Genomic DNA, 22,303 nt, shown 5'->3' with positions numbered 1-22,303 from the left:
TAAATAACGGCAGGAATAGGAAGTCAAATTTAAGCTTTGTTATATGAAATGCAGCTGTTTCAAAGAAGAGCTCTTGTTCTCTCACCAGGAGGTAGCGAGTCTTGGCTAGAGAGATGAGCTCTTGGTCTCCTGGGGTGCACATGTTGAGGCCAATGGGCAGCATCTTCTTCAGGGCGGCCACAATCAGCGAGGTCTGGATAGAGTAGAACTCACCACGCCTTTTCTTGTGTCTCCTCTCCTGATCTTGTCCTCCAGACTGAAGAAAATCATGGTAATAACATCAGACAGCACAATATGGAATAAAAAAAACCAAAAACAATGGCGGCTTAATATGCTGGTCTTTTGATGCAACACAGCTTGTTTTTTTCCTCTTTTTGCTAAATTTAATGTTGCTCTAAAGCACTTCCTGAGTATTTAAACTGATACTTTAATAATATTTTATTGGAGCTTGCTTCACAGTGCAAGCACTCACACTGCATTTGAACAAAAGCCAGAGGCAACTAAGACATTTTTTCAGCCCTGGCAAAATCTGAGACCAGACAGAATCTGTGCCACTGAAGCATTAAGAAGTTTCACACCTCAGCTGAAAAGTGGAGCTAGCAGACTGCCTCTGTTAGACCAGCGAGATGTTACCAGCGAGGGAAAAATTCACACTTCTGAGCCAAATTGAAGCAGCTGGCTCAGTGAAAACACACATTTCAATATCAATGTTTATACACACACTTACACTTACAGTACACACACATGAACCACAACAAAACTTGAAATAGCTTGAGATAAACTATTGGCCGAACACACCGGGGTACCACAATTCATCGACTGCAAACACACCAGTGGCATGTGATCACATCATTTGCTACAGAAGGGCTGGGCTTCATTACTCCAGATGAGACATGTTCCACCCATAAGGGAATGAGGAAAGACCAAAGTTACCATGTCACGCATGGTGATGAATGGAGACCACAAATAATCAGGTGACATGATGTATAACTACACTATAGATTATATAGCACAGCGGCACAAGCTATTGGCTTCTTTGCTTGCCGACTGGAGCACATAAGCCAATAAGCTGGCAGGTAAACAGCTCATGCACTGCATCACTCTACCTTTTCCTTAAAGGACTGTTTGAGACAGAGAGAGGGACAGAAAGAGAAAGACAGATTGAAGAAAATGATGAGAGGGCAGTTAATGGAGGCACAGAGTCCCCGCATGGACGTGCACTTGCAATGAAAACCATTTGTTTGCCTTTAAACAGCTAAACCAGGCAGACAAGAAATAAAATGTTCTAACCCCTGTAAAGCTGACAGGGCTGAAGGTATGGAGGAATACTGTTTTCTGAGGGACAGAAGTTTCTGTCATCTACCATCACAATCATGGTTGCATAAATTCACACAGAGACACACACAAACACACACACAAGGAGTCATAAGTCAAAGTCGGTCATGATCCCACTTATTTTTGGATCTTTCTCAGCTCATACATGCATGCAGACATGTGGATGGGTGTGCCATTACACATGATTAAAAGGGTTTCATTCTGCAACCTGAATGAGGAAATAAACTTGTTGGTGAGCTCCTTGGCAAACAGAAAACCTACCTTAGACATCTTGGTTTTGTTATCTCCAGTCAAGAAGGAAAGATTGTTGATTTCATTTTGGACCACAAAGTTCTGCTCCTCTCTTTTGAAATTCTGGGAACAAATGACAAAGAAAAACAGCTGTGATTTATGAGTGTTCTCCTTCAACAAGGCTGCCTGTTTTGTTCTATGGAGATGAGAAAACTTACATGTGACTTGCACCAGAGGATAAATATCTCAGCGACCATTCTGAAGAGCTCGTTAGAGTCAGCGTCTGGTTCTTTCAGCCACCTCGACCTGCAGTGACAGAGATTAATACATCAGTCCCAATTCCTCATCAAACTCCTGAAAGACAGCTCCATCATCCACTACACAGGGAGCTAACCTGTTGTTGTCCACATAGCGGATAAGCATGGGGTAGAAGGCGTACAGGTCCCTGCAGAGTACAGCAAACTCGTCCAAGATGAGCAGCTCAGCCTCCTGGGTGTCTCCTTTACTGTCTGCCTTCAAGAGCTCCTCCTCAGCCACGACCTTCACCGTCTTCTTCTTCAGCTTCTCCAGTGTAGGCAAGAAGTGGCTCTTCAGCAGGTCTGTACGGGCCTTGCTGATGATGGGTTGCACGTACACTGAACAGCGGAAGAGAGAAAACTTTATTAGAGTTGTTCAAAGTGTAGGTATATTAGGAAGTTGCCGGTATTTTAACTAACACTTTCACATAAATAATGCCTAATTTTCCAAACAATAATATACCAAGTTATCAATTCAACCATAAAAGCTTTTGCATTTACTAAGTTTCCTGTTTTAAACTTTCACTGTTTTGCTTTAAAGTGTCTGGTCTAGATTGGTAACTACAACACTGTCATTTTGAAAAATAAAAACATAAAAGAGATAAAGAAATGAGGCAGGATCTGACGTTGGTGTAAAACAAAAAGAAAATGAGACAATCTGGTGCACCCTCAGGCTATGACCACTGCATTCATTCCTCCTCATAATCACGAGCTGTTACAGCAGCCCATGCCCACCTGCGATCCTCTTCATCCAGGAGGCCTCATCGATGCCCAGGTTGTTGTTGAGGATCTTAAGGATGTTACCGAGAATGAGGCTGAGGTGCTCTGAGGTGACGGTGGTGCAGCAGATGCTGCCCCCGCTGGCTGGCTGGTTCTCGGGCCCCCTCTCCCACCAGTAGGACAGATAGTTACACAACATGGGCAGCACCACCTCGATAACGTGAGGCATCTCTGTGTACCGTGCTCCGGACTCAGCCATGTCATTGATGTCCTTCATCAAACCTTCCAGCCGCGGCATCCCGGGACACATCTCCTCGACTGAGTCTGGCACGCCTAGGACTGAAACACAGCAGGGGTTCATGTGTGATTAAAACAATGTCTGTGTTATCAAATTCTATTTTTCTCATTATATGTTTCATGGAGGAGGGGGTGTTTCTCAAACTGAATCGTATTTAAGCACAGTAAGTGTGCTGGAAACACATAGATAAGTCTTTTCTTATACTGTAGAACATCTCAAAATGATAAGTTGGCTGTAAAACACAGATAAGTTCATAATCCATAATAATAGCTGTTTGATTTCTAACCTTGGTCCAGCCCTGGTAATAAACTCTTCTATTCTACAATGATTACATATGACTCACTGGCTCTGTCTCTGGCATTCTTGGTATTAAAGACGGAGCAGGGGTTGTACGTGTTGAGCAGCGGCTCCAGGAAGGCTACAGGCATGGCTCCAGCCAGGGTGGCCAGACACTGACCGAGTGCTGGCAGCTGCCTGAGGGATACAGAGATGAGGAGAGTTGGTGAAAGCTGCACTGAATAGCAGTGGGTTCGGTCAATGAAGTTTTGAACAATTAACCCAATGGTGAAGCTGAGATACCTTTCTACATAGATGTTTTTTCCAGTACCCAGTGCGTAGAGACTGGTCAGGATTCGATAGCAGGATACTTGGACATCGTCCACTGGAAAAAAGAAAGAAAATTAGAACAAGATTAAGTCTAAAGCCATGCAAGTGGATCTGTGAAGCTTGTACTAATATGCTCACAGAGACACTGTCAACATGCCGATGTTGAAGTTTACAATCTTCAGCATCTTAGTTTAGTGTGTTAGCATGCTAATAATCATAAGTAAAGCTGAGACTGATGGAAATGCTACTAGTTTTGCAGCTATTATGTTATAAAGCAAAGCACTTGGCAAAGGGGAATTTGTTCCATAGTGTCACCATGTAAGACGCCTGTAATCACTGTATTATAACAAACTTGACATTGGCACTTGACTCCAGTTTTTTTAGCAGCCTCTCGCACATTTGATGTTTGATCATCCCATTGCTGTCAGGACTCACAAAGCAGGTCGACTCCAAAGTGGTGTTGAGTGATGTGCTCAAACAGAGCGGTTAAAATGGGGAGCAGAGCAACAGTGGTGTAGTTGATATTCTGCGACACCCCTTTCATCTGAGAGCGAGAGTGAGTGAACTTCCCCAGCTTCAGGTTTTCAAATGTCTTCTCCAGGTCCTCTGCGGCGTTCTCAAAGAACGTCCTGAGCCCCACCCTCACAAGCTCGGAGCCCGACTTCATCACCGTCCTGTTGGAATGAAAGGGAGCGTGATAAACGACTGGAGCCAAATGAGGAGATACACAAGGGCAGGGCTATAATAAACCACTGGATAGCCTTTTGTATGCAAAGGACAACACTGTTTACCCACAGTGGGACATGCTCACTATGAAATTACTATACTCTCACTGTATGTGAAGGTTTTAGTCATGAAATATGAGACGTGAGTATCAAGCTAATGGCTCTTACACCGAAACATCAGTGATTTATTTAATGAACTAGGTGGATATTTAAATAAGGTGAGTTTGGAGCTTCGACATATTCAATGACATTCTGAAATAGCACAATGCATTAATATGATTAGTCTGTCCATTTTCAGCATTTCACAGTTCGTAACAGTGCTAAATGAATTACCCATTGTTAAGCCTTGATGTGTCCCAGTAGGAAGGAGAAATGAAAGACAGAGTCTGTGGGCATCAGCTGTAGCTCTTCAGCACAAGCAAGACACAATAATACATTGCCAATTTAGCCTCATTATGTGTGAGCTGCATTAACAAGCAGCACATTATGTCTAAGAACACTATAAGCCTTGGGCAACATGTGGCGTATGAAATTTGTTTTGCTTATTTAAATGCCAAAGGATGCTCTTTGTTAATGCCAGTGCCTCCCAAAAGCCACCAGAGTAATTACGCTTTAAAAGAAAATGCTCATGACAAATATGCTCCTCTTCAGGGTTTTACAGAGGTCAGATTCTACGTCATCGCTGTAAACAGGAAAAATGTAATTGGTTTCTCAGACAATTATTGTTTAAACACAGACGATCGAGCCGGGGGCTTTTGTCAACATGTAAATTTTTTAATTTAATATTTTTTCTACTTTTCCTTTCAAGATGAAAACTGAACGGTGCCAGGTTCCTTGTGAGTCTTAAGCGCTGCCAAACTTGTACTCACCTGGTGTCCAGGGTGTGTGCCAGGATATGCAGACAGCTGACAATGGTAGTGGAGTCGCTCCCTACAAGATAACACAAAAGCCATCAATATGACGTGAACACACACGCTGTCACCCGTGTTTAAGGCCACTTTCTTGACCTAAACTGAGCCTCTCATGGCAGCAATGAGTTCTTGTCTGCATAAGTACCACACTCAGCAGCCTCCAATCAAATGGGTGACTCAGTTAAGTTTAGTGCATGAATATCTAGTTTATCACCTCAAGTAGATGCAAGATACCCACTGTGGTTAATGGCATGATGGTTAAAGTAACAAATTCAGTAGTTTAGTTGATTGAACTGAACTTTCAAAGCCTAAAATCTGAATAACCAATCATATTTCAGTCGCAGGGGCTCAAAATTGCTCTTGTTTAAAGGAATAGTTCAACATTTTGAAAAATACGTCTATTAGCTTTCTTGCTGAGAGTTAGCTGAGAGGATTGACGCCACTCTCACGTCTGTACAATAAATATTAAGCTACAGTGAGCAGCCAGTTAGCTAGAGTAACAGCTAGCCTGCCTTTGCACTTTAACTTCAACTTTATTGTCCAGCCAAGGTCAGAAAATCCCCTTTAATATCACCTGATGAGACACAGGGTCAGCAGCAGAGCCGCTTTCTTAAAGTAAGGTAACGTGACACATCATAATACGACAGGCACTCACTTTTACAACACACACATACGGGCATATGGGCACACGCAAACATGAGTGCACATACAGTATACACACACACACACACACACAGGCACAGACACACGCTCACTGCTGACCAGTCAGTAGTAATAAGCTTACCAAAGAGAGAAATCCTATGTCTGACAAGAGCTGCCAGTTTACAAAACAGGCTGGAGGTGTGATGGACAGACAAAGGAAGGAAATCAGACAACTGCAGTGAGTAAATTCTTGGAAAGAAGATTAGTAATTAAGATTATGAGTTCAGGATTTTAAGTAAAGAATGGCAAAGAGTAATAGTCATGCTATATTGCTGTATGTGGATGAAAGGGTTTTCATTGTGTACCTGGTGACCATCTCCTTCTCCTTGTTGGAGGCGTATCCGCTACTGCTCAGGTTCTTATTGGGGGAGGAGAGGAAGTAGAGGGAGTGGTTCTTAAAGTACTGGTCGATGAGAGGAAGGAGAACCTGAAGGAGGACATTGATGATGACAAGATCAGATCAGGTTGATGGAAACTGAATTTGAAAGAGTTATCGATATACTGTATGTGCAGTATCCTTATTTAGATCACCTCCTTACTTTGGCAAAAAACTTGATTTCTTGTTCATGAGGGGACCGGTCTGTTTTGCCACTGGCAGCCATGGCCTCTGGATTGAGAACATAAAAATACATATTCATCAGTAGGTAACAAGACTACTTAAGTCTCTCATAGTCAGGTCCAATGTAATATTACCATACCCAGGTGAGCGATGAACTCCTGAGCTGAGTCAACATACTTGAGCAGCTTCTTGAGGAACTTGTAAGCAAACCTCTTCTCCATAGAAGAAGAATCCTGCTCCAAGTCCTTCAAACCTCTGCAACACAATAAAATATTAGCTATAAATCAGCACCATAATATCACTCGATTTCCTTTTAACAGTGTTTGATAAAAGACTCCACTGACAGTAACACCAATGAAAAGGAAGTTAGAAGGTAGTGTAAAGAAAGAGACCTTGTGATGCTATAGCCATTGATCTGCAGGAATCGGAAAAGGTCCTGAGCCTTCTCTCGATCGCGGGCCTTCTCCTTGGCTGTCAGTGTGTCATATGGCACCAACAGAGGGTGCGTTCCCCCACCTGAAACCGCAGACAACCCAGTGTTTAGTAAGACTTGACCAACCACGGCTCTCTGCTGTGTGTCTGTGTGAAGGCAGATGGTGACATGCTTTGGGTGTACCACTCAGCTGGACCTATTTAGTCAAGCCCAGCGAGGCAGACACATGCTTATGCTCACAAGGATATAAACACTGCAACAACCGAGAGGCACTTCACATCCACCCACATCACACACTGTCCCTTCCTCTCTGATTTGCAGGTACCTCTACATAATATGCATTGACTATGATTGACTTCATTAGCGAATCACCTCTGCTTCCAAGGTCACTCTTTTTCTTCTTGGCCCAGATGTTATGGTAATTTTCAGCCACCACCTCCACCATCCCCTTGGACCAAAGACAAACAGTACATCTCAGTGAGAAGCATGCCCAGTCCACGTTACTCATGCTCATTCAGGAAATATTGCTTTTCATCTCATACTCAGACTGAGGGATCGTTTGTTAAAAAGAACAAAAACATGAGTTCACTCACCTGCAATTCTCTGGATAGAACAACATTGCTTGTGTCTATTGGGCTCGGATTGAATCCATTTGCCTGGAGATGTTCAAAAAGATGCAGATTTATAGTGAGACAAAATTAGTTTAAATCAATACTTTGATAACACAAAATTTCTGCTTTCATTGCATTTGTGAAAGGATTATTCTGTGGCTTTAGGCTTTCAATCTATTATGCAAGGAGATTAGCTACAAAACAAGCTTTGTGTCCACAGAAAATAACTGTGTGATCTGAATGTTTACAACTGCATACGTAACAGCTGCCAAAAGTGCACTAAATAAACAGTTGAAATATCAATAGTTGGCATTGCTAAAGCTCAAATTAAAGAAAAACTGTTGAAATTGTTGGCTAAAATTGCTGAATAAACAGCTGAAATAGTTAACGTTAGCTAAATTAAATAAACAGTTGAAGTAGTTTGCTAATGGTAATGGATAAATGGTTGAAAGGTCCAGCTTATGGCGCTCACAGTGGTAGCAGTACAAATTCAAAATTGACCAAAGCAACTTAAACATCGACAATTCTGAAGACATCATCATACTTCATACCAGAGAAAGACAATTTTGTGGAGAAATAGACATAATTTTATGAGCATTCTACTTGTAGCATATCTTAATGGTCTGTTGATGAAAAGGTTGTTTTTCAAATGTTCCTTGAAGACAGCACACATGATGTTAGTGTTTGTCATACTCTTTGCAGTGTACCTGTGAAACCTGAGAGATCTTTCTCATTTTCTCACTCTCCCTCTGCTGAGACATGCTTTCTCCATCCTTGGTCCTGTCGATGCTCCATCCCATTGCCAGCATACTCCTCAGGGACTCTCTAATTGGCCATCTGTAAATCTCTTTCTCCTGAAGCACAGAAACAGAGAACAAGGACTGAGCCCAGACGCCTCAATCTTCAATGTTAACATTTTCCACAAATCTCACATTCGATATTCTTTACCTTCTCTGTCAGGGCTTTGTAGGTCCTGAGCTGAGGGTGAATCTTGGCCTTTTCATCTACACAGTCTCCATATTTCCATCCAAGCAGCACCTGAGGCACAAGCACAGAGGAGGTGTGCAAAGGTGAAAGCAATCTTCATTGCCAGGGAGTCCCTTAAGGACACAATTTATTATTTGGAAGACTGGGTAAGAGATTAAGTATGCATAACGCATTAAGGAGTCCTGGTACATTCAGTTCTTGCTGTCCTCAGCTCTTGTTACATTTTCTGACAGATGCAACAATGCAGGCTAAGCAGTTGGCACATAAGAGAGCAGGGGCCTTCTACACAGAGACTATCACCATTATTGTCAGCATGCCCAGAGTATCCCTTTTAATAATAACAACAAAGAGGCATCACCAAAAGAAACAATGCTGCGATACTGGAAAAAGAACCATATCGAGATACTGATCTGAACTGATTTTTTTCACTTTGAAAAGGTTTAGATGCTTTCCTGATGATTTTGCATGCAGTATTTCATTTTAAGTGTCCTCTCCTTTTCTTTTTTACAACACTCATGACTTGTTCCAAGTTGAATACTGTGCTATTTAATACACATTTTCCCACGCAAAAGCTCTTATCTTTGGCCTCACCTTCTCTGCTGACCATTTCTCATGGGAATGCTCTGCATATTTGTTGGCAAAGTGCTCAAGCTTCTCCGGAAGAGCAATGCTGAAAAAAAGAGTGTGACAATGTATGTATATGCAAATGCATGTTAGGGGAGTCTTGCACAGTCAGGTATAATAATAATAAGTCTGGCTGGTACTATATTTGTCACTGATGTCTGATTTGAACATAGCTTACTTAGCAGTATTGATGGGTTTGGGGTCAAAGTTGCCCTGAGCATCGACGGAAACAGGCTTTTCCACAGTGGTACTAATGGAGGTGTCCACGTAATCTGGTGGCAAAGCTCCAGCTATGGCGCTGAGGCAAGGCATGGCCATCTTGAATAGCTCTGGGTCATATTTCTGCAGGGTGAGAGGAAGAAAGCTACAGAGTAAATGCAAAACTTAGCTCTTAAAATCCTCTTTAAGCAGTCTATTCTTATTTAACCAATACAAGTAATTTGTTTTGCTGTTCATTTAAGGTGGGACTTAAATAAAGCCATGCAGCCTCTCCAGCCTAAGTGTAACAGTGCAGGAGCCAGCGGAAGAGACGTTAATGAAGAATTATTCTAAAAGCTGGAGAACCAGCATGCTAGAGGCTTTGGATCAATGATGGCTGTCGAGATATTGATGTTTTCAGGCTGGCCCTTTGCACAGCCTCCTTTCATGAGTGTGCATTTAGAGAGATGTGCTGAGTCCAGCCATCTGCACCACAAACAGACCTTGGAATATCGGTGCCAATGAGTCCCTCACATACATACATGTTCACAAAGACTGTGATGAATTAGGTGACTTTTATTTAACTGTTTGTCACTCCTGAAGAGCATTTGTGGGATTACACTCTCTTGCAAAACGTCAGCCTCTTGCCAAACACATGAATGACTGTTGCTCAGGAAATGATGAAGTCACTCTGAAATTGAAAAGGATAAGAAAAAAAAAAAATGCAATACATGTGTGATTCCTCACCCTCTGTGACAGAGAATCAAATACTCCCCAAAAGATTTTCTTGGTGAGCAGTAGTTCATCCTCGGATGCTGTGCCGTAGCTGCCCCAGCCCGATGGGAGGCAGTAGTACTTCCAGTTCTGCTCATAGTGATTGGTCAGCAGCTGGAGGACACACATAGGGCAAAGGTCAAGACAAGTAGAGTAATAAATACACAGAATTAGTAAACAGGACAGTTAACTGGCAGGACAAGCATGCAGCCTGTACACATACTCACAACACACTGGCACTGGGCCATGCATTAACAGCAAAAAGCACCTCAAAGGAAATCAGCTCGCCCACACTCTGCACAAATGAAATCCAAACGTGTACATGAAAGTATAGAACAAGTGTGTCCACCATTGCACAGGCCAGTCACAACCTATTACATCTCCAGTATTTCTCTCGTGTGGCCAGACGGATGGAGCGCAGCAGTGGAGCCAGCAAGCCTGCAATCACACAGTCCAATACTTCATCCCATTGTTTTCCCTCCTGTAGCTGCCCACTTCATCCACACCAGGTGATTAACTGCATGGGTATGTAAGAAATGTGCACCTTGAGAGTGTGTGTGTGTGTGTGCGTGTGTGTGTGTGTGTGTGTGTGTGTGTGTGTGTGTGTGTGTGTGTGTGTGTGTGTGTGTGTGTGTGTGTGTGTGTGTGTGTGTGTGTGTGTGTGTGTGAGACAGAGGGAGCGGTGAACACCAGTACATTGAAGATACACCTGCAACAGAGCTGGCGGAAATAAGGTGTTGGTACCCCCCCGACATAGAGCAGACAATTTGATCAATTAAGGTAGTAAAGCGTTATTAAGCAGTGACCACACTGACAAAACAAAAACTAGATTATGTCGAGAAGAAGAAAAAAAAAAGAAGAAAAGACAAGGCAGATAATGAGACAGACAGGAAACAACTGAAACTGAGGCATGCAATGTAAGGCAACAAGCCAAATGAGATGAAGACAAGAGATAGGATGGCAAAGGGATTTAAAAAGAGGTGAGAAAAGTGGAGAATATTGTTGCCCACCCTGAGAGGCATCTTGCAGTAATCAGTCAGCAAGGGCACATCAAAGACGAGGCGGCGCAGGAGCTGCTGCAGCATGGAGGGGCGAAGGTGCCTGCAGAATGAAGTGAGAGAGACTTAAGAGTGCTGCTGCCCTGGGCCGGCTTTAACCAGAACATCTTCACACACTAACCATTTTTATCTCACTGATTTAGAGGAATGTTCAGGGAAACCAGGCCCTGAGCTATAATGGAGTTTTATTAGAAAGCAGATAAAGATATAAACGACTGACCAGCTGAGATACCACAGGTGTATGGTATTTTATCACTAGTCCAAAAAAAATGGCCACAACCGACAGAAAACTTTTAATTCCACTAATAGAGAGTTTCATATGTTCCTCACTTGCATACAGCCAGCAGGCACTCCTCTATGGCATCTCTCTGGGCCTTGGTGAGTGAGCGGCCTTTAGAGAGGCGGTAGATGGTATGCAGAGTGGAGTCAATAAGGGTGGCGTAGTGCTCAGTGCCGGCAAAGAGAGGAGCGCAGCGGGTGAGGAGGGGTAGCAGGGCTGAGCCAATGTAGCGGTTCATGGCCAAGGCTGTCTCTGTGGTACATAGACCCTCCTGTAGAAAGAAAGGGTCACAGGTCATACAGCATGTGACAGTGATGACATTACTTCATGTAGCTTTAGAAAGAAGAAACAAGACATTTTCAAACAAAAGAAAGTTTTATGTTGCTAGCAGTTTGCTGCTATAGCCTTACTCTACCTGTAGCTAACGGTGGCTTTATGACTCTTGGGCTATTCCTAAGCTGATATTTTAGCATTTATAATTATCCCACAATTGCTACCTGTGGTCACAGTATCCTCTGCTCAAACAAAAGTCTCTCTTTAATATGAAAGAGTGCATTTGATGAAGAGCACCATTTAAATGAATAGTATAAAACGATCTTGTAAAACATGTTAGCGAGCTAAAGCAAAGAGTATTGCACTATTACAACCACAAACAACACTAAAACGTTCCCTGATGTCAGAGCATCACACATGCTGCAGATTCAATTAGCATGAGTATCTGTCAGTGTGAGCAGCACTTTGTTTTGCTTGACATCAGAGATGACAGCCGGGGGTTGAGCAATAGTCTTATCTTCAGCCATATTAACACTGTTGACCAGGGCAGACACCTCCAGAGCCAAAAACAAAACTACAGAGAGATGCAAGCCTTCACCCTGCATTCTCCTCGCTGTCTATGGAACTACCAAACTACTGCACTGTAGACATCTTACACACACATAGAGACTCCAGCTCACGAAACACTTTATTGCAGGCCAGGTGCTCAAAATGACTCCCTTGTGTGCTGCTGTGCTTTAAATAAACTTCCAAAAATATCGTGTTGAACAAGAGTTGAACAAGCAAGGTTTTTATTCCACTGATTTTGTTAATCTGCTTTAAACTCAATAAACTTTTAGTTCATCAGGGTAAAGACGAATTACATTAATCAACCAAAGAGAAACTAGGACCAAGGCTTAAGGAGGAGCTCTTCATTAGTATAAAAGGTTGCCCGATGATATTGATCCTGAAATCCTTGATGAAGTTGGTGTTATAGAGACTGGCCATTTGTTGCTTCTCTTCCACGTTCTTGTCAGCTTTACCTACCGTATCCAGAGAGGTAGCAGCCCTCAGGTCAGGAAGGAAGCCCACTTCAAGCAGGTGAAGCAGAAAGCTCTGGTCCTCGATGCCATACACCCTGTCCAAAAACAGCACCATGGGGGCCTTGTGATCTGGACAGAAGCTAGCTGACATGTCCGGCTCTGTCACCGAGCCATCTGAGAAAGATTTAGACAGGAAAAGGCAGGCACAACACAAGGAGTAAAACACACAGGTGTGAAGCAGCGAAATACCCTGAGAACAGCCTACAGTACATTATAGCAAGTCTTTTCTGATTAGGGGAGTCATGTGTATTCATTAGGCAGCATTCAGCAGCATGTGAATGAGAGTTTTCTGGTGCTGGAATCACAGCTCACTGTCTTCACTCTTGGCCTGCTGACAGAGCCTTGTGGTAGTGCTCTGAGCAGCAGATTTAAGAGGCACGTCTTGCCATACTTATGCCGATCAATCAATAGAGCAAGACAGCTCGCTATAGAAATGATCTGGCTTACTCAGAGCTATAAGAGTGTGCAGTAAAGCGTTGTGCTGATTAAAAAGGCATGAGCGGTGAGATGAGATCAATAACCGGTCCACCTTTCACTGAGTGTGCAGACTTTCGTAACCATTGTCCTTTCACATGAGCTGGATATCCTGTGGTAACATGCAAATGAATAGGAGGTGTCCTCTGATGGAAGGGTAAAGATGTGTGGATCATCCTGACCAGTACCTTTGTTGACAATGGGCATTTTGAGAGGTATGCTGATAATCCCCACAAGGTCTTCAGTGGGCACCAGAGAGCGCAGGATGGCACGAATACGTAGAGCTTCACCTTTCCCCTTGTTGATGAGCTGAAGAAGAGAAAAAGAAAGTGAAAATGGGGAAAATCTGTCCGTGAAAAAAGACAAATAAATTCAGAATTGCTACCAAACATACATGCATCTCTGGGGCACAGCGTCCCAACAGGTCAATCAGCGCAGAGTAGAAGGACATGATGGCATTGCCCATGTGTACCACCTCCTCCTCATCCTCACCATCAGCAGACCTAACGGTGGGGATAGTGAAAACAGGAAATTTTTAAAGGGCATCAGAGCAAAGACGCAAAGGCGAGGGGGATAAGCAGCTAATCTCAAGGGTGAGTCCTCAGCATTGATTTGATAGGCTTTGCTTGATCTTGATGGCTTACACGTCCGAGCTGACTCCGTGCACAGAGCCCGGCAGGTCCAAAGCCGGGGTCTCAGAGATCTTGATGGCTTCCTTCATGGCGGCTAGCAGGCCATTCCCTCCCTCTCCCCTCAGGGCAGGTCCAAAACACTCTGGACGACGGATGAGGAGCTTTACCACAACGCTGGAGTTCTCTTCCACACTCTCGCCTGGAAAACAAATAAAATCATATGAGTACAAACAAGCAAATCATAATTAATGTCAGCAAGGAAACTAAGTGCACACACACACTGTGGCTCTAACATAAACACCTCTCAGGCACAACACCAGGCAGACTTTGTCTTAAGCAGTGGAAAGATCTTTCAGCCATTGTTGGACCTTTGATAGCCTTTTCTACATGTTTACACAGAGATACGGTAAAATAATGAAGAGAAAGAGAGAGTGAGAGACAGAAAGAAAGGGACCGAATGGTGACTGCAGACATACCATTGACGAAGACAGCAAACCGCAAGAAGGAAAGGTAACGCTCCCCCTCAATGGGGTTCCAGCCGATGTCTGGATAAGCTTTAGCCAGGAGCATTGGACAGCTCTGGAGGCCACAGCCTGCAAGGTAGGTGACCACCTACAGGTACAGCATATTCCATATAGATTAACACTTATCAAGTTTTCTCATTTCATCATCCTAGGTGCATTAAAATCCTAGTGTATGCATGTGAAGATCTCCAGATATTTATTGACACTGGCTTTACATCAAGCGTATACACAGCAAGGCAGCACGAGGGCTGTGTCTTACCTTGTCTAGATCAGGTTCTTCCAGTGCCAGAGCCAGACCGTTATTGTCCATCACAGAGGAAGCTGCCACATCTAGAGGAGTGGAGCCCCTCATAGCTGGTGAAGCTACAATACAAAGGACACCCATAGAGACAACCATTACTCTGTTGTATCTTTGGTTAGCCTGTATCTGTGGTCATATTTCGTGTGTGTGTTGCACAAACAGCAGGGGGCAGTGTTTCCACTCCCTCAAACATATTCCTGACAGCTGATCTGGATACTGTAAAAGTTTACTAAAGCAATAAACACTTACACAGGTTCAACAGGGTTTATGTAGCACTTTGCACACAAACACGTCATCTATGACAGTGTAGTTACAGCTTGTATATTTCTTGTGGAATTTTAATGCAAGTATTAAAGATTTTATTCTTAGTGTTCATTTTTATTTTGCACATAACAGAGCAATTTGTCAGGTGTGTGTAAGTGTGTATTCATAACTGGGTGCATATGTGTATGCATCCAGGGGAGACACGCTCGCCTCAGCAGGGTGCTCTCTGTGACTGTGGCACCGCCATCTTCTAACAGAATGACACATGAGTTCTCAGCACTCAGACTCACAAAGCACGTCTTTTAAGGCGTGAGGCTAATATATATGAGCTAAAGAGATGATTAAAATGTGTAACCCATATTATGAAAATGCTGGCAGTTTGTAAAATTCCCATTTCATCCGTCCTGGTGCTGGATCCTGGATGCATGTTTGCACTTTACAGGAATAACATACAACATAATCTTCTAGCATCTAGCATGTACACTTTTGTTGATTCCTGCTTGAGTCGGAGCATCTTCATCCAGTAAAATAATGGCATAGCACAGCATCAGTAGTCAGTGGACTCATCGCAAAGTAGCATGATGGATGCTAGTAAGATTTGCAGCTAAACAGAGGCATACAGAGGTGTACCCACCGAGCCCCACACTACTATTTTCCAGCAGGTAGCTGAGGTGGTCGAACATAGCTTTCTGGTTCTGACGGCTGATCCGGCAGAAGTAGCACAGGAAGCGACAGCAGCTTGCCACCATCTTGGGGAAGGCAATTTCCTGTGGAATGGCACATACAGACTAAGTAGGGCCAAACATCATCCCTGGCTTTATAAAAGAAGACAAATGTAATAAAATCACAACCAAGATTGCTGCACTTCAGAAGAGTTAGTGACAAATTACAAAGCACAAGTACATTTTGTCCTGTACTATTTCTCAGGAAACAGTCTAATGCCTTTATAAAGAGAAATACAGCAGAATATGTTCATGTCCAGACTGCTAACAATTTGTCAACCCCCAAAGACAAAACTAATTTGACACAATGTGGTTTTGGAGAGGTTCTTGCCTCATTCTGGGATACTGTTGCTTTTTTTCAAGCTTGGTGCGCTAAAGTTCCCCCGCAAGTCTTTGTTCCTAATTAAAGTGTAAAAAGCCTGACACCTTCACACAGCTGTCCAACCAGCCAGCCTCACTCTGCCCTTTCTGCCCTCCCTACCAGACTGCCAGCCTGAGGAGAAAGCCCACCTACTGGGACCACATCTTCATTAATGCACGCTCACCCTGCATGACCATGCTTCACACACGGAAATGATAACATGCAAAACTGGACTAATACACAGACTCTCTCAATGAGCATCATCATTTCTGGCGAGGTGGTGCTGTGAACTCTGCTGTTGCACCTCTTTAAAGCCCGTGTGAGCAGAGATAAATATAGAGGCAGAAGTTGTTAAACCTGCGACTTGTCTCCTCCGAGCACATTGACCATGACCTCCATGACGGTCTCATGCATTCCCAGTATTCTCATTAGGTTGGGGTGCTGGTAGAACACCTTGTTGTTCATGATGTCTCTGGAGAGGAAAAAAGATACAATGGATAATTAACATTCACTAAAAGCACAGTGCATGGTGTGCCACACCAGTATGGCTAAGAATAACAAAACCAGAAACATGAAGATTTTTAAGCCAATAATTCAAACATATTTTAGAGCTGATATGAGGCAACCACAACCTACCCAAGTCCATCAATCATGAGCTTTTCCTCCTCTTTCCCCATACGAACAGATAGCAGAGATCTGATCTGACCCAGGGAGGCCAGGAGGTTGATGGTGTCCTGGACTGAGGCGGCACTGATGGTGTAAGTCTTCCTCATGGCCCGGAGCAGCTCCCCGATGCTGTCATACTGCCTCCTCAGGAGGCTGAACATCTTGCGGACCAGCTCTGGATCCTGGATGTGACACTCCTGGGCCCAGCTGACCATCGTCTGAGAGATCAGCTCCTTCAGATTGGCTGGAAAGAAAGTTGGGCAAAGATGATCCATTATTTCTTTTTATAAAGTGGATTTTGAAGAGAACTACTAAATAAAAAAAGAATATGCTAATGACCATTTAAGTAAAGGTGTGAAGTAAATCATTTATGACAGGAGACTGACTGGCTGGGATCAGATACAGTTTGCATAAAACTCTGAAGGGGAACTCAAGTGAGAGATGGTTGGTGGTAGGAGGCGTACAGTCAGTTTATCAGAACTCTTTATGTCAGAACTTCTGCTGGACAACATGGTGAGAGTAAAACAAAACCAAAACAATGAGTTGAAAGAAGCTCAGCAGAGCTGAAGGGAGCTGCAGTTGGATACTAATTCTCTGTGGGTCCATTAATATAAATGAGCCTTTTCACATCGCACACAGTAATTTGATCATTTGTTAAAAAGACATTATTGATTAGCACAGCTTATTGTTGCATAGTTAAGTATCCCCTGACAGTATGCTGCTTTCAGATATCTTCGATTCTGCATTATTACCCTGAACTTCTAATGGAGATGTGTGGGATTACAGAATTATTAATCATGATGGGGAATATTGGTTAAAAAAATACACGCTTTTCTGACTTGTAACAGGAAGATTTGCCTTAAAAATAGCAGAGAAAGACTTGCTTCAGCAGTGAAGCGCTCACTGCATTGTCTTGTAATCCTTCTTGCATATTATTGGCTTTAAGGGATAAATATCCTATAACCTTCCCTCCATTAACCGAGGTCACACCAAGGCACATCATCCATCCCATAAATACACACATCCATGCATATGTATCAACACACACACTCAACACAAAGCTCTATTAGACCAATGCCTCCACTTGACTGGGTGCTCCAATTTTGACACAAGCACAAAAAAAAGAGAGACTCAATTCAACTGGCTCACTGATGCAAATAAGACCTCAAACATGGAACAGAAAAAGACAGACAGCTCCATCAAAGTCTCTCGCGTGGCTTGAGTTAAGCTAATCGGACTGCACGCGCGCACCGGCCACCTCTGCAGAGGTAATCAAGCTGTGGTTCAGCAACTTGTTTTCTTCTGTTCGATGGGAAAGAAAACACAGTTTGCGAGCTCATTCATGAAAAAGGCACATTTTCGGCCGAGCGGAAAGGAAGCCCTGTTATGTAACAAATAAGGGAGGGGAAGTGGACAGGGTATTAATAGTACAGTACAATATTTTGCTTCTGTGGTTAAACAGACATTTGTTTGGACAACTCGAATGTGATCTACCCTTAAGGCTTCATTAAAACTGGATCAATAGGGTGCGTGGGTGAGGATGTGCACATATATTTGTGAGTCTACAAAAGTACAGAGCAATTCATCAATTAAACAACGGAGAACCATGAAAGATGGAGCCGATTTAAGCAATTGATTTCTTAAAAGTATTGCAATTAGGTGATTGTGTTTTTATGACCCCTGTGTCTGAATGGTTGATTGCAGGTTTGGACTATTTGACACCAGGCTGTCAATCAATGTAAGGGTGTGTGTGCGTACGTGCGTGTGTGTTTTGTGTGAAGGGTGGGGAGCCAGCAGAATGTCACAGTCAGTGGTAACCGATCCTGCCGCCGAGAGTTGCGTGGGAGTCAGAGAAAGGGCAGAAGCACCAGCTTGCTCCAAAATGAGAGGCGACATTTCTTCCTCTCAGCCAAGATGCTTCACCTGACTCTCATTCTGTCACACCATCAAACACACTTGTCCCTCCCCTCTCTGTCTGTGTTGCTCTTAAATACACCCCGTCCGCTCTTTTCCCTTCACTACACCCCAACAAACAAATCTGACCAGTCTAGTGTTACATCGATGGAAGCCGGTGGTTTTTATGGTATGAGATATCACACACAATCCTTATGTGCGCGCACACACACACACACACACACACACACACACACACACACACACACACACACACACACACACACACACACACACACACACACACACACACACACACACACACACACACACACTTCTTCCAGGCAAGTCATCTTGTCTGAGCATTAAATGCTCCTGCTGGATAAACCATTCATCAAGGGAGGAAAATGGCTTCTGTGCTCTTTTTTACTTCATTCCCATGACATAATGGCAAAGACGCCGGCGCCTTTTGTGTCTGCAGGGTCTCACTGAGCAAGACGATGCGACGAGAGGCGGGAGGACTGGGTTATAGCTACAGTAAGAATAGTGTATCATGCCATCTTCACCCTGTCATCCTCCTGCCTTGAGGCAAACCCTTTGCTTATATAAGAGTTTAGTTTGGGTCTCAAAATATATACCAACTGTCACATATACTTCTCACTCTCACATACAGTATTTTGCCTATGAATGAAATGTATCCCGTTCCATTTATTCACATGCATACATTCATAAACATTCATGGTCCCCAGAGGATGAGCTGGTTACACATTTAGAAAAGTTACACTTTTCTAAATGTGTAACTTTTCTGTTCAGTACTTCAGTTTCTGACCAAATATATGCAAAACTGACAACCTTCCCATCAGCCTCAGCTGCACTTTGTGTTTAGTGCTACTTAGCAGTTTAGCTTGCTATCATGTTAAACAAAGATGCCGTGCATGGCAGGCTTAACATCACCTGCTAAGAATCAGCACGCTAGCATTGTCAATCTGAAGGTGTGAGCATGCTGCTCTTAGCATTTAGCTCTAAGTGCAGCTGGATTGGCTGCAGACTTGTTGTGTATCTTGTTTAAGGAAGCTCCTGTTGAAGGTTAATCATATAAGGTGACACTGCATCTAAATCTACTATACAAAGTCTTTGAGAGGGAAAAAAAAAAAAAAGGTCCACTCAGAAAAGACAAACACACACGGCTTCCAAATAGAACTTACTACCAAAAAACAGCGTACATAATGATAAAATGAAAAAAGAAAACATTTTAGCAGTAAGTGATTTTGCCCAAAGAGATGTGAAGTCATTCCACTCTCCTCCCTCGCTTTCTGACGCCTCCAGCTGTTACAGAAGTAGATGTGATGCCCCTGAGCTGCAGCTGCCACCGCAAACCAGGCTTCTAATCAATCATTCCTCACACAACACCCGACAGAGACCACCACCTAAAGCACTCTTTTATGGGAAAATACACACTCCTCTATTTTCATCCTGCCTTGCTCCTCAGAGATCAACATGGTGGTCTCATATGCTTCACTTCAGGGCCACGCCAAATCCCAGTGGAGAGATTGCCTTTCAGCATCTGCAATCAGCAACACATATTTCAGCCCAAATTTACCCGTCTGCAATTTGGCCACTTGCTGTTGCCAGCATTGCTTTCAAGAATAGACAGGGGTGGTATGGCCATGACCAGAGTCTCAGAGGGGTTTTCAAACACCCTGCTTCAGATTACTTAGTCCCTATCTGCAATTAAAGGCAGACACACATGTCTTGCTTTATTTTCAGAACAGGGTAATTCTCATGAAAGGTCATGTAGAAGAGAAAAATTACTGCCATAGATGGAGACATTCGCCTATAAATAAAACTTGAAATCTATCAAAAAACACATTGTTTTCCACATTAAAGGCCAACAGGACAAAGCAGAATGTATTTTCTACCAGTTAAGTAATCATCTGCAATCAGAGACTTGATTGTTGGCCTCTTACATAGAGTGGTACATCAGATTTGATACAACTTGTTCTGCATTTATACCGTTGTGGCACTCCGGTTATTCAGTGCTGTGATTCAAATGGTTTTTGTTCCTGTGTGTGTTCATGATTGTGAAGTTGCGCTTGTGCGTGTATGCACGTGTCTATGGGTTTAATCAGGTGAGGGATTTGGTTTTACCACCGTTGTGTTTTCTCTCCTCTCTCATCTCCCCGAGCAGCTGATGGAACTCTGCTCTTCACTCTGGAGCCTCTCCTTCACCCGGCTCCGTATTACCATAATGAAATTGAAAAGAAATTGAAATGTAAATGACTGCCACCCGGTGTCTCAGTCCACATGACACTGGCAGACAAATGGAGACAAGGCTGAAGGTGTTCGAGCTGCAGTACAGGAGCTCCTGCATTTACTTCTCTCATCTCTCTAAGCGAGGAGGAAGTACAAAGAGAGGTGTAAGAGGCCATAAACAAGCAGAATGTAGATGGGAATAAATGGATAACGTGTGAGAGCCTCTGCTTTTAGGGGATAGTAGCAAATGTTGTACAAGCAGTGTAAACCACAATTCAACAACTTTTCAACTTTCAACTGAAATTCTGCCTACCCTTCCAAAAATCTGCATGTTATTGTAACTATTTATTTAAACCAATCGTGGATTGCACTTCCCAATGCCTGCCGCCACCACGCTGTAGTCTCACTCAATGTCCCGTCCACAGCATTCTCTGATTGGTTCCACATCACGAGTGTTAGCCAATTAACAAGGCTCAAGGCTCCTGAGCCACAAACAGGCAAAGAGGAACATATTTGCAGACTGGAGCTGATCCGGTGAGCGTGTGGAGCTGTGTCTTAATCCAGTGGATTAAGAAGCACTTTTCTCCCCATGACAGTAACACCAGGACGCGATTGTCCGACTAATGAGAATAGAAAGAAAATCACTGGACAAGCCAGCCCAATCAAAGACACTCTTTTCTTGGACATGTGGACTTCAAATGTTACAAAGAAAAAGTTTCTTTGATTGAAAGATCATGACTGGATCAATGCTTTCTAGAATATGACTTTAGATCTGAAATTAAATGTGAGCATTACTGCTACAGCAGGTGCACCACAGCATCGCTAATATCATTAAGCGATACTATAAAAACAGTGACTTCCTCACATGGTGCAGCTTGCTCCTTCTGTGTGGGCTCCTCTGCTTTGTGGGCCTGGCCTTTGATCTTGTTCACCAGCATGAGGAGGCGACCTTTGATAGATGTATCTTGGTCGTCTTCGTCTTCCTCCATAGGGATTCCTGCAAGACAAAAACAGATAGACATACTATATACACGGATAGCGAAGCATATTAAAGCAATATCTCTGCCAAGCGTGGCCTCCTGTGGTGTTGGTGCACATGTCTTGTTTGTGATGGGTCGTATGGGATGTACAGAATCTCCTATTTCTTTGCAATTTCAATTTCTCTGTGCGGAGGGTGCCATGACAGGTTGGTGCTCGGCTTAAACTGCCATTAGGTCTGTTGTACCACAGAGGGTTGGGCAATTCAATTATTTATGAAAACATCAAGATGTCAGAGCAATCTGAGAGGCACTGAACTGTAACAGAGACAGAGAGAGATGCAGAGGGGAAAAGAAGGCATTTGTGAGAAGAAGTACTGGTACAATTCAGCCGATGCTGACACAAATGCAGCTTAAGCAAAAGACGGAAAAGGAACAATTACCATATGTTTTCTATATTCTCCATTTGAAAAACGCTGACTTTTTTTGTGCCTTTTTCAATTTTCAATCCATGCTGACTTTGTCATATAATG

General features: G+C 43.3%; 1 protein-coding gene across 6 annotated transcripts in view; it reads right to left on the bottom strand.

Moving 5' to 3' along the window:
* The window catches only part of LOC139342740 (ryanodine receptor 3-like), a 98,957-nt gene that overhangs the window by 18,474 nt on the left and 58,180 nt on the right, over positions 1 to 22,303 (bottom strand). For 3 of the 6 annotated variants that reach the window (XM_070979985.1, XM_070979987.1, XM_070979990.1), the window contains 34 exons: positions 21,659 to 21,790; positions 16,618 to 16,891; positions 16,339 to 16,453; positions 15,533 to 15,665; positions 14,593 to 14,696; positions 14,286 to 14,421; positions 13,822 to 14,008; positions 13,572 to 13,680; positions 13,366 to 13,486; positions 12,648 to 12,817; positions 11,399 to 11,619; positions 11,021 to 11,111; positions 9,984 to 10,124; positions 9,217 to 9,380; positions 9,006 to 9,084; positions 8,376 to 8,465; positions 8,135 to 8,281; positions 7,410 to 7,472; positions 7,189 to 7,264; positions 6,776 to 6,899; positions 6,523 to 6,638; positions 6,364 to 6,431; positions 6,130 to 6,251; positions 5,907 to 5,956; positions 5,081 to 5,141; positions 3,922 to 4,160; positions 3,460 to 3,541; positions 3,224 to 3,354; positions 2,598 to 2,921; positions 1,961 to 2,201; positions 1,785 to 1,872; positions 1,597 to 1,689; positions 1,107 to 1,121; positions 86 to 256 (listed from right to left, as the gene is read on the bottom strand). In XM_070979985.1, the coding sequence (XP_070836086.1) occupies positions 86 to 256; positions 1,107 to 1,121; positions 1,597 to 1,689; positions 1,785 to 1,872; positions 1,961 to 2,201; positions 2,598 to 2,921; positions 3,224 to 3,354; positions 3,460 to 3,541; positions 3,922 to 4,160; positions 5,081 to 5,141; positions 5,907 to 5,956; positions 6,130 to 6,251; positions 6,364 to 6,431; positions 6,523 to 6,638; positions 6,776 to 6,899; positions 7,189 to 7,264; positions 7,410 to 7,472; positions 8,135 to 8,281; positions 8,376 to 8,465; positions 9,006 to 9,084; positions 9,217 to 9,380; positions 9,984 to 10,124; positions 11,021 to 11,111; positions 11,399 to 11,619; positions 12,648 to 12,817; positions 13,366 to 13,486; positions 13,572 to 13,680; positions 13,822 to 14,008; positions 14,286 to 14,421; positions 14,593 to 14,696; positions 15,533 to 15,665; positions 16,339 to 16,453; positions 16,618 to 16,891; positions 21,659 to 21,790 (4,478 nt within the window). The remainder of the gene's footprint in view (positions 1 to 85; positions 257 to 1,106; positions 1,122 to 1,596; positions 1,690 to 1,784; positions 1,873 to 1,960; positions 2,202 to 2,597; positions 2,922 to 3,223; positions 3,355 to 3,459; positions 3,542 to 3,921; positions 4,161 to 5,080; positions 5,142 to 5,906; positions 5,957 to 6,129; positions 6,252 to 6,363; positions 6,432 to 6,522; positions 6,639 to 6,775; positions 6,900 to 7,188; positions 7,265 to 7,409; positions 7,473 to 8,134; positions 8,282 to 8,375; positions 8,466 to 9,005; positions 9,085 to 9,216; positions 9,381 to 9,983; positions 10,125 to 11,020; positions 11,112 to 11,398; positions 11,620 to 12,647; positions 12,818 to 13,365; positions 13,487 to 13,571; positions 13,681 to 13,821; positions 14,009 to 14,285; positions 14,422 to 14,592; positions 14,697 to 15,532; positions 15,666 to 16,338; positions 16,454 to 16,617; positions 16,892 to 21,658; positions 21,791 to 22,303) is intronic. The other 3 variants (XM_070979986.1, XM_070979988.1, XM_070979989.1) reach the window with 1 other exon arrangement.

The sequence above is a fragment of the Chaetodon trifascialis genome, chromosome 14 (genome assembly GCF_039877785.1).
Source record: "Chaetodon trifascialis isolate fChaTrf1 chromosome 14, fChaTrf1.hap1, whole genome shotgun sequence".
NCBI classification, from domain to species: domain Eukaryota; kingdom Metazoa; phylum Chordata; class Actinopteri; order Chaetodontiformes; family Chaetodontidae; genus Chaetodon; species Chaetodon trifascialis.
This window is presented reverse-complemented; position numbering and strand designations above follow the sequence as displayed.